Source organism: Anas acuta, chromosome 15 (assembly GCF_963932015.1).
Source record: "Anas acuta chromosome 15, bAnaAcu1.1, whole genome shotgun sequence".
Lineage (NCBI taxonomy): Eukaryota > Metazoa > Chordata > Aves > Anseriformes > Anatidae > Anas > Anas acuta.
The window spans coordinates 15,809,242-15,820,513 of NC_088993.1; the positions used below are offsets into that span (position 1 = coordinate 15,809,242).

General features: G+C 57.0%; 1 protein-coding gene across 1 annotated transcript in view; it reads left to right on the plus strand.

Moving 5' to 3' along the window:
- Positions 1-1,928: 1,928 nt before the first annotated feature.
- SLC5A10 (solute carrier family 5 member 10) overlaps positions 1,929-11,272 on the plus strand; it is a 34,219-nt gene continuing 24,875 nt past the window's right edge. The window contains exons 1-7 of the mRNA XM_068699259.1: positions 1,929-2,087; positions 2,534-2,605; positions 3,099-3,203; positions 3,727-3,786; positions 3,892-3,996; positions 7,975-8,080; positions 9,505-9,585. Coding sequence (XP_068555360.1) covers positions 1,977-2,087; positions 2,534-2,605; positions 3,099-3,203; positions 3,727-3,786; positions 3,892-3,996; positions 7,975-8,080; positions 9,505-9,585 — 640 coding nt within the window. The 5' untranslated portion in view covers positions 1,929-1,976. The remainder of the gene's footprint in view (positions 2,088-2,533; positions 2,606-3,098; positions 3,204-3,726; positions 3,787-3,891; positions 3,997-7,974; positions 8,081-9,504; positions 9,586-11,272) is intronic.

Genomic DNA, 11,272 nt, shown 5'->3' on the forward strand with positions numbered 1-11,272 from the left:
TGCACCTGCAGCGTGCTGCTTCGCTTCAGGCTATGTGCAAGGAAACTAAATCTGTGGCTGGGTGGCAGGGGACAGCAGGGACTTGGGAGAATTTGGGAGTTTGTTTTTTTTTTTTGGAGGGGGACAATTATGGAATTGGAAGGGTATCATGCAGGGGGTATGTGAAGGCTGGTTTTAATGGCCTACTCTGAGCTTCTCGGAGGCTGAACGTCCTGGCTTGTGGTGGGTTAGTGAGCGTTTTTGGGGGTTGGTGTCTGTTGGCACAGCCCCTGGGCTGTGACTGAAAATCCTCTGTGCATTAATCAAAGATCTATGGACTTTTCTTGGTACATTCAGCAAGTGAGATGAAAAGTTTATTCAAGCAACTGCTCGCCTGTCCAGATAACACTATTTTCATTCTTTGAGCTTATTTTTCATCACAGCATTGTTTAATTTTTTACATTCTATCCCTCCAAAATGTCAAAATGCAAGGCTGTGCCTGGTTATACTTTACTTACGGTAGGTTACTGAACAGTTCCGTGGTGTTAGCAGATGCACCAGGCTGACACATTAACACTTGTGTGTACTTTGAAAGTGTTAATGCAGGCTGAATTCCAGCAGAGCAGTGAGGGAGGACTTTAATCCTTCCCACAAAGGTGCAAACCCACAGGTGGGGCCGTTGGAGATGGTTTCAGAGAGGAGAAATCCCTCGATCCATCTCAGTGGTGTGCACGTTACCTGGTGCGTGCTTTCTGAATGAATCCTTGTGCCATGTAGTTGGGGAGTTGGCGAGTGAGCCAAGCATCCAGTGCAGAAAACAGTCCGATTACTGAACACAGGGAAACTTTAAAGTATTATTTCATTGTTTCAAGCTGAATTTTGGAGACTGGCTTCATCCCCACGAGCATTTCTGCTGGTCAGCCTTGGCTGGCTTGCTGAGGCTCCACAACTGTGCTCGATCACCGATTTAGCACATAAACCCCCCACCTTGGGCTAACTCAGCGCAGTAAAATTGTATTGATTAGGATTAAAGACTTTGAAACTATCGTGGTCATAAGACGGGATCGCTGGACCTTTGGCTTTCCTCGCGGGGTGGCTGGAAGGGAGCAAAGCGCGTGTGACTTCACTCGTGTTTTTATGGACTCTTGCAGTACAGCGTGGTCCTGCAGGGTTACCCAATCTCTGTGTGCTTTTCTCAGAGGCAAAAATGCCGGATCACCAGAAATGCGAGCTATTCTTAGAGGTGTTTCACTGGGATCCTTCAAGAGAACGTGAAAAAAACCTGCTTTTTGTACAGTAATTGACTAGTCGGGAGATAATGCAAATTCTTTCCAGATCGGTAGCATCTGCAAGAAAAATATTGGGGTTTGGTTTGCAGCTTATAAAGGGCAATGTTAACAAACGTTTACGCTAAGGTAATTTGTAAAGCTGCAAACAATTTCTATTAAACTCAAAAAAAAAAAAAAATCTAAAATGTATAACACTTGTCCTAAAATTGATCCTAAAGCTTCCTTTACTAACGAGGCACAGGTTGTGCAGTCCCCGTGTGCCTGCTGGAACTTTTGATCAAGTCCTAAACTATGAGAAGAGGAACAGCTGCTAAGACTTGGAATTCCTACAGGTTTCATGAGAATAATTGGCTAGAGGGGAAAGAAGCTGCGATAGTTTCTTGTCCAGCAATGTCTCAACACCAAGCACTGCTGCAAAAGGGCTGCTGAAAGCCCTCAGAAACCGCACCGGAGAAGTGCAATAAATGCCCACTGTAGGAGCAGCCTGTGGCTTCCTTAAAATATATGCAAAAACGGGGGAAAAAAAAGGGAAAGAATTGAGGCTCCCACAACGAGCGATGGCCCTCAAACATCTTTGGAAGTGTTGGAAGCGAAACTCTCGGTGCTGCCTGGATTAATGATAAATTCCCCCAAGCGGCTAACGAGTTACTGATTCAGTGAGCGCCTGGGGGAGGCTTTGCCTGGGATGAGGGAGGCAGCAGAGGAGGGATGGAGGGCAACTCCACCGCCGGCTCCTTCGCCCCCTCGCAGCAGTTCAGCGTTGCCGATCTCGTCGTCGTAGTGGTTTATTTCTCCTTAAACATCGCGGTGGGGATATGGGTAAGAGCGTTCTTCGCTTTCCGCTTTCTCCTGTAACCGTTCAGAAGCACGAACGTTCTTTTTCAAACCATTTTTAAGGGCTGGCTTTTCTTCCTGGCATCTTTTTGCAAGCCTCTTGTTACTTTCCAGTTGTCGTTTGCATTTGTTGTGTCTTTTGCCCTATTGTGCTGCGTTTGCTCGTGGCCAAGGCTGGGCCCCACAAAACCTCCCCGTCTGGGGATGGAGGCAGGACGGGCACATCCTCTCGGGGGGTGCCTCCTTTGCTCTTCGTGGCTCCAGGTATTTGGGGTGCAGCTGCCACTCGCTGTAATTAGCCTTGAGCTGCCGAGCTCCCATTAATTATCCAGTCTCCCGTCTCTCGGCTTCTCGTCTGGCAGACTTGGTTCTTGGGTTCTCGGTGTCTGGGCGCGCAGGGGAAGGGCTGTGCTCATCTCTTCTCCTCGCAGTCTTCGTGCAGGGTGAACAGGAACACTGTCAGTGGCTATTTCCTTGCTGGCCGGGACATGGCGTGGTGGCCAGTAAGTAGAGCCCCCCCCCGAGTCTTGTCCTGGGCACCGGGGATGTCCGGCACCGTTCCCCTTCCCACCAAATTCCCCCTTCACCACCCTGTGCTCCGCTGCCTGCCCCCACGTCCCCAGCCCGTGCACCTCCTCCTGCGGGGCTCCGTGCTCCAAGGGAGCCGTGGCTGCCTCAACTCCCCCATTTCTTTGTTTCCTGCCCTTATTTCAGCATCTCCTTGACAAACTGGTTGTAGGTCTTCCTGCATCACCGGCTGGCAGCTTGCACAGGGCCACCTCCAGGCAGGGCGCGGTGCCACCACTGTACACGTGGCTGCTCCTCGTCCTCCCAAAACCCAGCGATTCCACCCCAAACCCAACCGGGGCTGCCGAGGGGAGCTGGGCGCAAGGGAGGGCTGGTGGCGGGGACCTCCTTGTGGAGGTGCTGAGGGATTTTCCTGCCTGCTGTGCCCGTGTCCCCGTGGCTGCAGGGGAATCCTGCTCTCGCCCGCAGATCGGAGCCTCTCTGTTCGCCAGCAGCGAGGGCTCGGGGCTCTTCATCGGGCTGGCCGGGACGGGTGCTGCGGGGGGAATCGCTGTCACCGGCTTCGAGTGGAACGTAAGAAACGCGTTGTGGTACCCAAAAACGTGAGTTTCTCGAGCCACAAAGCAGCACGGCCGATGTCACAGCAGCTTCGTGCCGAGACTGGTGGCCTGGGAGGAGTCACGCAGGGGCTACGAGCACAATGCTGCCAATTTGGCTTCTCCACATCATGCCCAGCGCGTGCACACTGAATTTGGGGTCAACTCAAGTTTTTGCACACAGGGGGAAGGGTGTTTCAGGGCAGAGCCTCCCCCTCCTGCCCCTGCCTGCCCCCTGATGAGGGGAATGGCCAAATGGGTCACCAATTCCCTGCTGTGCCATGTGCCACTTCCAAAGTCCTTGGGTCCCGCAGCAAAAGTGTGGCATTTGGGTTGCCCAATGCTAGCAGGGTGCTCGTTTTTGGGATGCTGCAGGCTGTGCCGTGGCCTTATATACCCGCTGTTTGAGGCCGTTTGGAGACAGAAAGGTGCCTCGGAGGGGAGCTGAGGCTGTTTCAGGTGTGTGCCCCCTGCCTGTGCCGCTGCTTCCTTCCCGACAGGCGACGTATGCCCTGCTGGCGCTGGCCTGGGTCTTCGTTCCCATCTACATCTCAGCTGGGGTATGTGGGGCTGCGGTGCCACCGTTGTCCTCCCCAAAATCCGCCCCGGTGACGCTGCCCTGCGCCCATCAGGACAGGGCAGGCAGCGCTCCCTCCCCTCCGCAGATCGTCACGATGCCCGAGTACCTGCAGCGGAGGTTTGGAGGCGAGAGGATCCGCGTGTACCTCTCGGGCCTGTCGCTCCTGCTCTCCATCTTCACCAAAATCTCTGTAAGTCGCCCCCGCGATGAATTTCCACCCAGCAAAAAGTTTGGGGTTTTGGAGCTGCTGCAGGAGGGGGGACCCTGATGGATTTGTGGCTGGCTCTCAGGATCCCCAAAATGCGGGATTTGAGGCAGCAAGGAGCCGTTGTGCACCTATTGGATGGCCCAAGCATGCGTGGAAAGTGCCTGACTCCCAGGGCATGTTCAGGAAAATACTCCCAGGAGTATTTTCACCCCATTTTGGCCTCATTCATGGTGTGCAGCCCCAGCTCCTCTCCTACCCCTTCTGCCCTCTTGGGAAGCAGGGGAAGTTTCCCCAAGGAAAGGGCAAAGCGCTGGTGGCACCGGGACAGAGCAGGGCACAGAGCCCTGGGGCTGGAGGTGCTCTGAGAGCAAACAGCTCCGAAATGATCCCAAACCCGAGGAGAAAACTCCTGGAGGGAGCAACCCTGCACCGCCCCTGGGGTGTCTGCAGGGGGATGGCTGTAAAAGGTGCTTTTTGCATGGGGTGGCTGCAAAAACAAATAATAATAATAATAAAAAAAAAAGTCACCAAGTCACCGTGCTTTTTGCATGGGGATGGTCGAAAAAAAAAAGGTTATTTTTGCATGGGGATGGTTGCAGGAAAAAAAAACGCTTTTTTGCATGGGTCGCAGAAAAAAATGTGCTTTTTGCATAGGCGTGGTTGCAAACGAAAAATAAACCAGCGCTGCTTTTGCATGGGGCTGGCTGCGGGAAGGAGGGCCGGGAGGGAGCGGGGATCCCCACGCAGCGGCGCTCCCTGCCCGCAGCTGCGCCTCGCCGTGCTGCCGTTTCCCTTCATTTATTGCAATTTGTGCGCTCCTCGCCTGCTCTGTTCCTGCTGCTGCAGGGCTTTGAGCGTGGCCGCAGCCTGCAGAAGCGGTGCTGGTGACTCTGTCGGTGCAGCTGCCACCTGGATTTCCCCCCTCACCCCCCAAAAAAAAAATAAATCTGGAGCTGGAGCTGCCCAGGTTTGGCTGCTGCTCCCCACGTGCGATGGGTGGCAGCTCCCGGAGCATCAGCCTGGTTCACAGGTTTGGCAATGACACGTTGGTTATTCCCTGGTCGTCCTGATGCCCAGGAACGTGTTGTCACTTATTCATCCCCTGTGCTGCCCGGGAGAGGTCCGGTCCCTGCTCCTGTGGGCACAGGGAGGAGCTCGAGGGAGATGCTGTGCTGGGCACTGGGAGCCAAGCGAATCCCTGCTGGTGCCTGCAGGGAGAGGTTGGGGTGGGATTTCTGGTGTTTTTTTTTCGCTCTTGCTGCTCTGAATTTAAAAAAGAAATCTAATTTGAGGGCTGCTCATCTTCGAGTCTCTCCAGGTGACCACAGCCGCTGCCCAGCGGCTCTGCCCATGCCCTTTCTCAGCCTTTTCTGCACCTTCTTCGGGCTGTTGGGTTTTCTGTCACCTCTGAGTCACGCAGGATCCAACAGAAGAGGAATCGGGCCTTGCACGGGGATTATCGTGGCTTCCAGCTCGGCTCAGGGTGAATCTGCCCAAACACGGGGCGCTTCCAGCAGTGCGCGGGGCGTTGGCACCGTGCGTGGCCAAACCAGCCCCGAATCCTCTCCCCAGGGAGCCTGGGAGGAAGGTCTGAGGCTCAGGGCAATGTGTCAGCGTGGCCACCTGGCTGGGGCTTCCTCTGGTCCCCTCTGGGGCCACCTTTCCCTGCGGGTGCTGGGTTTACTCATGGATCTCCTCTCCCCCTTCTTCTGGGCATCGCCGCTGCTCTGGTGGCTCTTCCATGGGCAGGGGACGCGTCCATCTCTCCTCTGAGGGCATTTTACATTTTCTGGTCCCCAACCCTCAACATTTTGGTCCCCAACCCTCAACGTTTCGTGGCAGGGCAGCCCAAAACCTTGCCGAAAGATCACATCCCCCCTGGCTAGCAATATGCAAGGATTTGGCCGGGCAGCCCAAAACCCTGCTGAGAGATCGCGTCCCCCCTAGCTAGGAACACGTGAGGATTTGCACAAATGTCCTGGCTTTGGCAGAGAGCCCCCGGAGACTTTTCTGGAGCCTGGGCAACTCGTTCTGCCCGGGTTCTGGCTTTGCCAGCTGTTAAAGCCAAGCTCCTTGGGAAGGCACCGATGGCGTTGGGTAAGAACGGGTTCCCAAGTGAGGTCAGCGGTGGAGGCAGGGATCTCGCCGGATTACGAGGCCTGACTTCAAAGGCTTCTGCTCCCCTTTTACAGTTGAAAGGACTTGTTTTATGAATAGGTCATGCCTGGATTTAATTAGCTTGTTTTTGTATTCGGGGTGTCTTATTAACCACTCGGTCACATGCGCTTTTATTTTTCTCCCACCGTAGCAGAATTAGGAGGAAGGGAGGTGGAGACACCTTCTGCTTCCTCATAGCGAAGGATTAGACTCATTTGCAGACGACTGCAAAAATGCTTAAGCGTTGAGAAAGCCCGGAGAAGGGGTTATGAAATGCCTTTTCCCGGGCTGAGGCTTTGGGGAAGGAGCGGGCAGGCAGGGGATGGCGAGCTCCATGGGGCACCGAGGGTGCTGGCCTAGCACGGTGCTGGGGAGGCTCCAAAATTTTTGGGTTCTCTCTTCTTGTTGCGTTGAGGGATGGCTGAGGGCATTCTCCTGGGGTTTTTGGGCCTTGTAGCTTCAGCATGGTGCTGACTTGGCTTGGTTGTTGCCTTGTAGGGCTGCTCGGTGGTGCCGTGGGGTGTTTGTGGTGGCCAGGCAGATATCAACGGGGAGCTGCTCTGTGGTTGCTGCTGAGCTGGTTCCTCTCCAGCAGGACCTTTATGGGGTGAATCGCCTTTTGGGACTGCTGAGGGCTCCCCCGAAGACGTGGCCAAGCTCGAGGGCAGCTGGGGCACGCAGCATCTCCCTTGGGATGTCTGTGCTGGTGTCAGGACCAGTCCCTGAACTGGGATCCTCAGGCTCAAGTGCTTTCCTGGCTGGCTCAATTTGGGATTTATTTGAGATTAATCCTGCCCGTGTGAGCTCACCTGCTAGGGAAAAGGCTCTCATACCGTGCTGAAGCTGGACGTGTGCTACCCACTGACCTTCGTGTCCCCGTGCTCTGATTTGGGAGCATTTGGGAGAGGGCAGAGCTGGGGCAGGAGCTGCCGTGCGGGATGCAGCTCATCCTGCACGGCTGCTCCCGCGTGATGGGGCAGGAAAGCCTCGCTGCTCGGGGTGGTTTTTGGGACGGACGTGAAGACAGATGTCAGATCAGGGCTGGTGTGTTGGCTGCGGGGAGCAGGCACAGCTCCGGGCGAGGGCGTGGAGCTGCTGCAGTGTGCACTTAGCTCATCCTGCCTCTTCCTGCCCCATTTCCTCCTCCGAACGAGGTTTTTCTGACAATTTCCCAGCCCAGTGCTGGGGATTGCTGGGTCTTGGCCATGGATTGAGGCGTGGTGGTGGCTCGGGGTCCTCCTGTCCCACAGCAGTGATGGGGGACGTGATGTGGGCGCAGGAGCTGCTGTGGTGGTTTTTTGGGCACTACAGTTTGTCCTTTTTGGCCAAGCAGAAACCCAGAGCCTCTTCTGGGGGCTTTGCAAGGGGAGCTGCAATGGGGAAGGCAAGCACAGGAGCACGTCCCTCATGGCAGCACCCATTGACGTGTTGGAAGATCCTTTTACACTGGTCCATACTGGGGTGCAGGACCCCTGGGCTCAGGTCCTGGTCACTTGGGACCAAAATCAGCTTCTGCCATTGCCTGTGCCTCAGTTTCCCCAGCTGAAAAACCAGGAGGCAAGGCTCAGGCAGTGCTGGGCTTCCTGCTCTCAGTTTTGGGGTTCCTGCTCTCCATTTGGGGGCTGCCCACGTGCGCTCCCAAGGGATGCAACAGCACCCGAGATGTTGCTGGTTCTTGTGTCCTTCTGCCCTCACCCAGTTGGGCCCAGTTACAGACTGGGCTGCCTCCTGGTGCCCCCAGGATGGAGCTGGCCGTGCGTGGCCGCGAGCATGCTGCCTCTTACAGCCTCTGTCCCCGCACAGACCGACCTGTACTCGGGGGCCCTGTTCGTGCACGTCTGCCTGGGCTGGAACCTCTACCTCTGCACCGTCCTGATGCTGCTGGTCACGGGGCTCTACACCATCGCAGGTAGGCTGCTCGGCCTCTGCTGCCCTCACTCCATCATCTTTGGTTTTATTTTTTCCGTAGTTCTTTGGGATTTATAGGGTTTTAAGCTCAGGCCATGGGGTTCCCATCCCCAGTCCTCCCCAGCTGGTGTTTGTGCATCCCTCCTGAGCGTCAGCGCGGGCAGTGACTCAAGGCGGGAGCTCTCCTTTGTCATTACAGCTTTTCTTTTGCAATAACTCGCTCCTCCTCCGTCTCATGGCTAAGTGCTTTCTTGTGTGTGCACCGATTTGTAATCAGGGCCTCTCCTATTACAGGGCCATTCCTGCAGCACCTCAGATCTGCGAGCCCTTTGCCTAACTCACTTCCTTCCCACCCGCCCTGCCTGCAGTGCAACTTGCTGCCCGAAATTCCTGCCTCCCCGTGGGGATCAGGATCATTTGGTACCTCTCCTCTGTGATCTAGGGCGATGACAGCTTGGAGATGGAGAAGGATACCGTGAATTTTCCTGGCTTGCAGTCCCACTCCTGGGCTGCGGGACCGTTTATCCTCGCCAGGAGATTATTTCATCCTTTATTGCAGCCGGGACGTTCCCTTCCCTGGGAGCTCCCGAGGAGACGCCTGGCGATAAATTCTCCCTCGCTATCTCGTCCCAGCCATCAGAATGGGAAACGGCAGAATAATTAGATCCGAAACGCGCTGCGTTTTGCAAGACCTCGGTTTGAAGCAAATCCCACGTTGCCTTTTTCCTGCCCACGAGGCTCGTTGTGCAGCACGGCGCCCCGGTGTGCGCCCAGGCAGAGGGTGTGCTCCCCGCCTCACCCCGATCCCAAACACATCCCCGAGGATCCCAGGCACGGCTGGGGCAGGGCAGAGCCCGGAGCTGCCTGGATGTGAATGAATCAGGGATTTGGGTTGAAACGGGTTCAGATTCTGACCCATTTTCCACGGGCCCGCTACTTCTTGGTGCGTTTTTTTTTGCCTGGTGATTGTTGCTTTCTGGCTAGGTGAATGAGCCCCGGGTTTGCAGTGCGAACTGGTGGGGAACTTGGGATGGGAAGGGAGAAATACCATGGGCTGGGTGGAGAAGGGGACCCCAAAAAACATCACGTGCTGGAAAAATTAAAGGATTGGGGGAAAGAGCTGAGGGGCATGCCAAGGAGGCAGCATTAAGGAGAAGTGGGATGGGTGATGGAGGGGTGTCCTGAGTGTGAGCCCTAACACCCAAAGGACGGGGGGCTGGGGCCGTCCTGCGCCCTCCCAGCTGTGTGGGGACGTGGAGCTGCGTCCCCTGGCCGCCCTCCCCTGCTCCCCAGGGGCCACAGCCCCATCGCTGCGGTGCTGGAGGGGCCAAGGCGGATCCAGGCGTGTGTGGGTGGCTTTATTGGGGCTGCACGGCTGAGCCGAGCCCCAGGGGTGCTGACAGAGCTGTGCCTTGCTCCTTGCAGGGGGGCTGGCGGCTGTCATCTACACCGACACGCTGCAGACCCTCATCATGGTCCTCGGAGCCATCGTGCTGGCCGTGAGAGGTAAGAGCTGGCTGGGTTAGGTCCCAGCTCGGGGTTTGAAGAGGACGGTTCTCTCCTTCCCAGAGAAGCACCGATAACAGCAACCACCCCAGCAGGAGCGGGGACCCGTGCCAGGCAGGGGAGCTGCCCAAACAGCTCGGCACCGCGGCCGCAGCCCGCGTCAGACGAGGTGCTTGGATGTTGCTGATGGTTGTCTGAAGCTCTCTAATTGCCCGGGAGCTTCTCCGAGGCTTTTGTCTTGTGCTCTTGGCTGGCTGCGAGGCGGCAGAGCGGGAGGAGGAGGGCAGGCAGGCAGGCATGGCCTGGAAAATGCCCCGCGGCCACCGCACGGCTGAGCTGTTTCGAGATGCGCCAACCTGCTCGGCACGGCGAGGTGTGTGCGCAGGGGGGGTGGTGTTTGGGAGAGTCACTGATCCGGGGGATCAAACAGGCAGGCTGCTGGCCACGCAGCTCCTTCCTTGGTGGTGGGAGAGCCCAGAGCCTCGAAGGTGGTCGGTCCATCAGGGATGCCAATAAAGGATGCTCTCCGTGATTGTGCCCTGTTTGACTCTTTAGGTCGTGACAACGGTGCCAGAGCTGCTGCTGCTCGCCTGTTAGCCTGTGACGGCTCTGGGTTGCTGCTACCTGGGCTCAGATTTCCCCAGGGAGGACAGCACAGGGTGTGTGGATGCTCCTGGGTGTGCTTTCATGTGTGGGCATGGACAGAGGGGGTCACCGACCACCGAGGGCCTGGGGACAGATGTGGCTGTGCTGGTGGTGGCTCTGCTCATCTCCAGCACCGTCCCACAGCCCTCAGCATGTCCACTTGGCGCTGACCACAGGGCCCCTGCTCCTGGCAGAGCACACGGGCAGGATCCCTGCGTCTGCAGGCTGCCTTCTCGCTGCCCCGGCTTCCTCGCCCTGCTCCTTCCGTGTGAGCAGGCGTAGGTGTTGCGACTTGCCTCCTGACACCTTTTGGAAAGGGAGCAGGTCCGCACCCCCGGGCGCGAATCTCTGCTTTCAGCACTCAGCCTCTGCCTCTGGAGAGGCCCTTTGTTGGTGCCCAACGCCCATGCAAAGCTTGGGAGTAGCCGGTGCCTGGATAAACCACGCGCTGGAGAGGCGCCAGCTCTGCTTGCACAAGAGCAGAAGCGGTTTGCAAATGCTCCCTCCTTGTGAGATACCGGGAGGGGTGGCTTGCAAAGGGGGCTGAGGGGTGTGATGCCCCTTTCCAAGCACCCCAAAAGTCTTGGGTCATGGGGATGGGGTCAGGGCTGCGGGTTGGTGCTGGAAGCAAGAGTTCTGCAGCGGGTGCTGCCCTTGGATAGGGGAGCGGGGAGGGAATATTGGAAATGGGGAATTGCTGGGCACTGCCTGTGGCTGGGAGGGGTGTGGGGATGCTGGACCTGGGGGGAGCCACCCAGGGATGCTCTGGGCCTTGCTTGGAGCCCGAGCTGTGTCTCCGAGTGGTAAAGCAAAGGGATTCCTCCTCCCAGCACCCAAACCAAGTCTGAGCACAGAGCCTTGCTCTCCACAAGCAGCCCCCAGTTGGTGCTGGGACCTTCTCCAGCCCTTGGTGAAGCCCCTTCCTCGCCCCCCAGCCTGACTCCTCACCAGAGGGAGCTGTACAATGCCCCCTCCGTGAGCCCCACATGGTTCTGGGGTCCCCCCTCCTCTCCCAAGCATGAGCAGCCACCGTGGGTGCAGG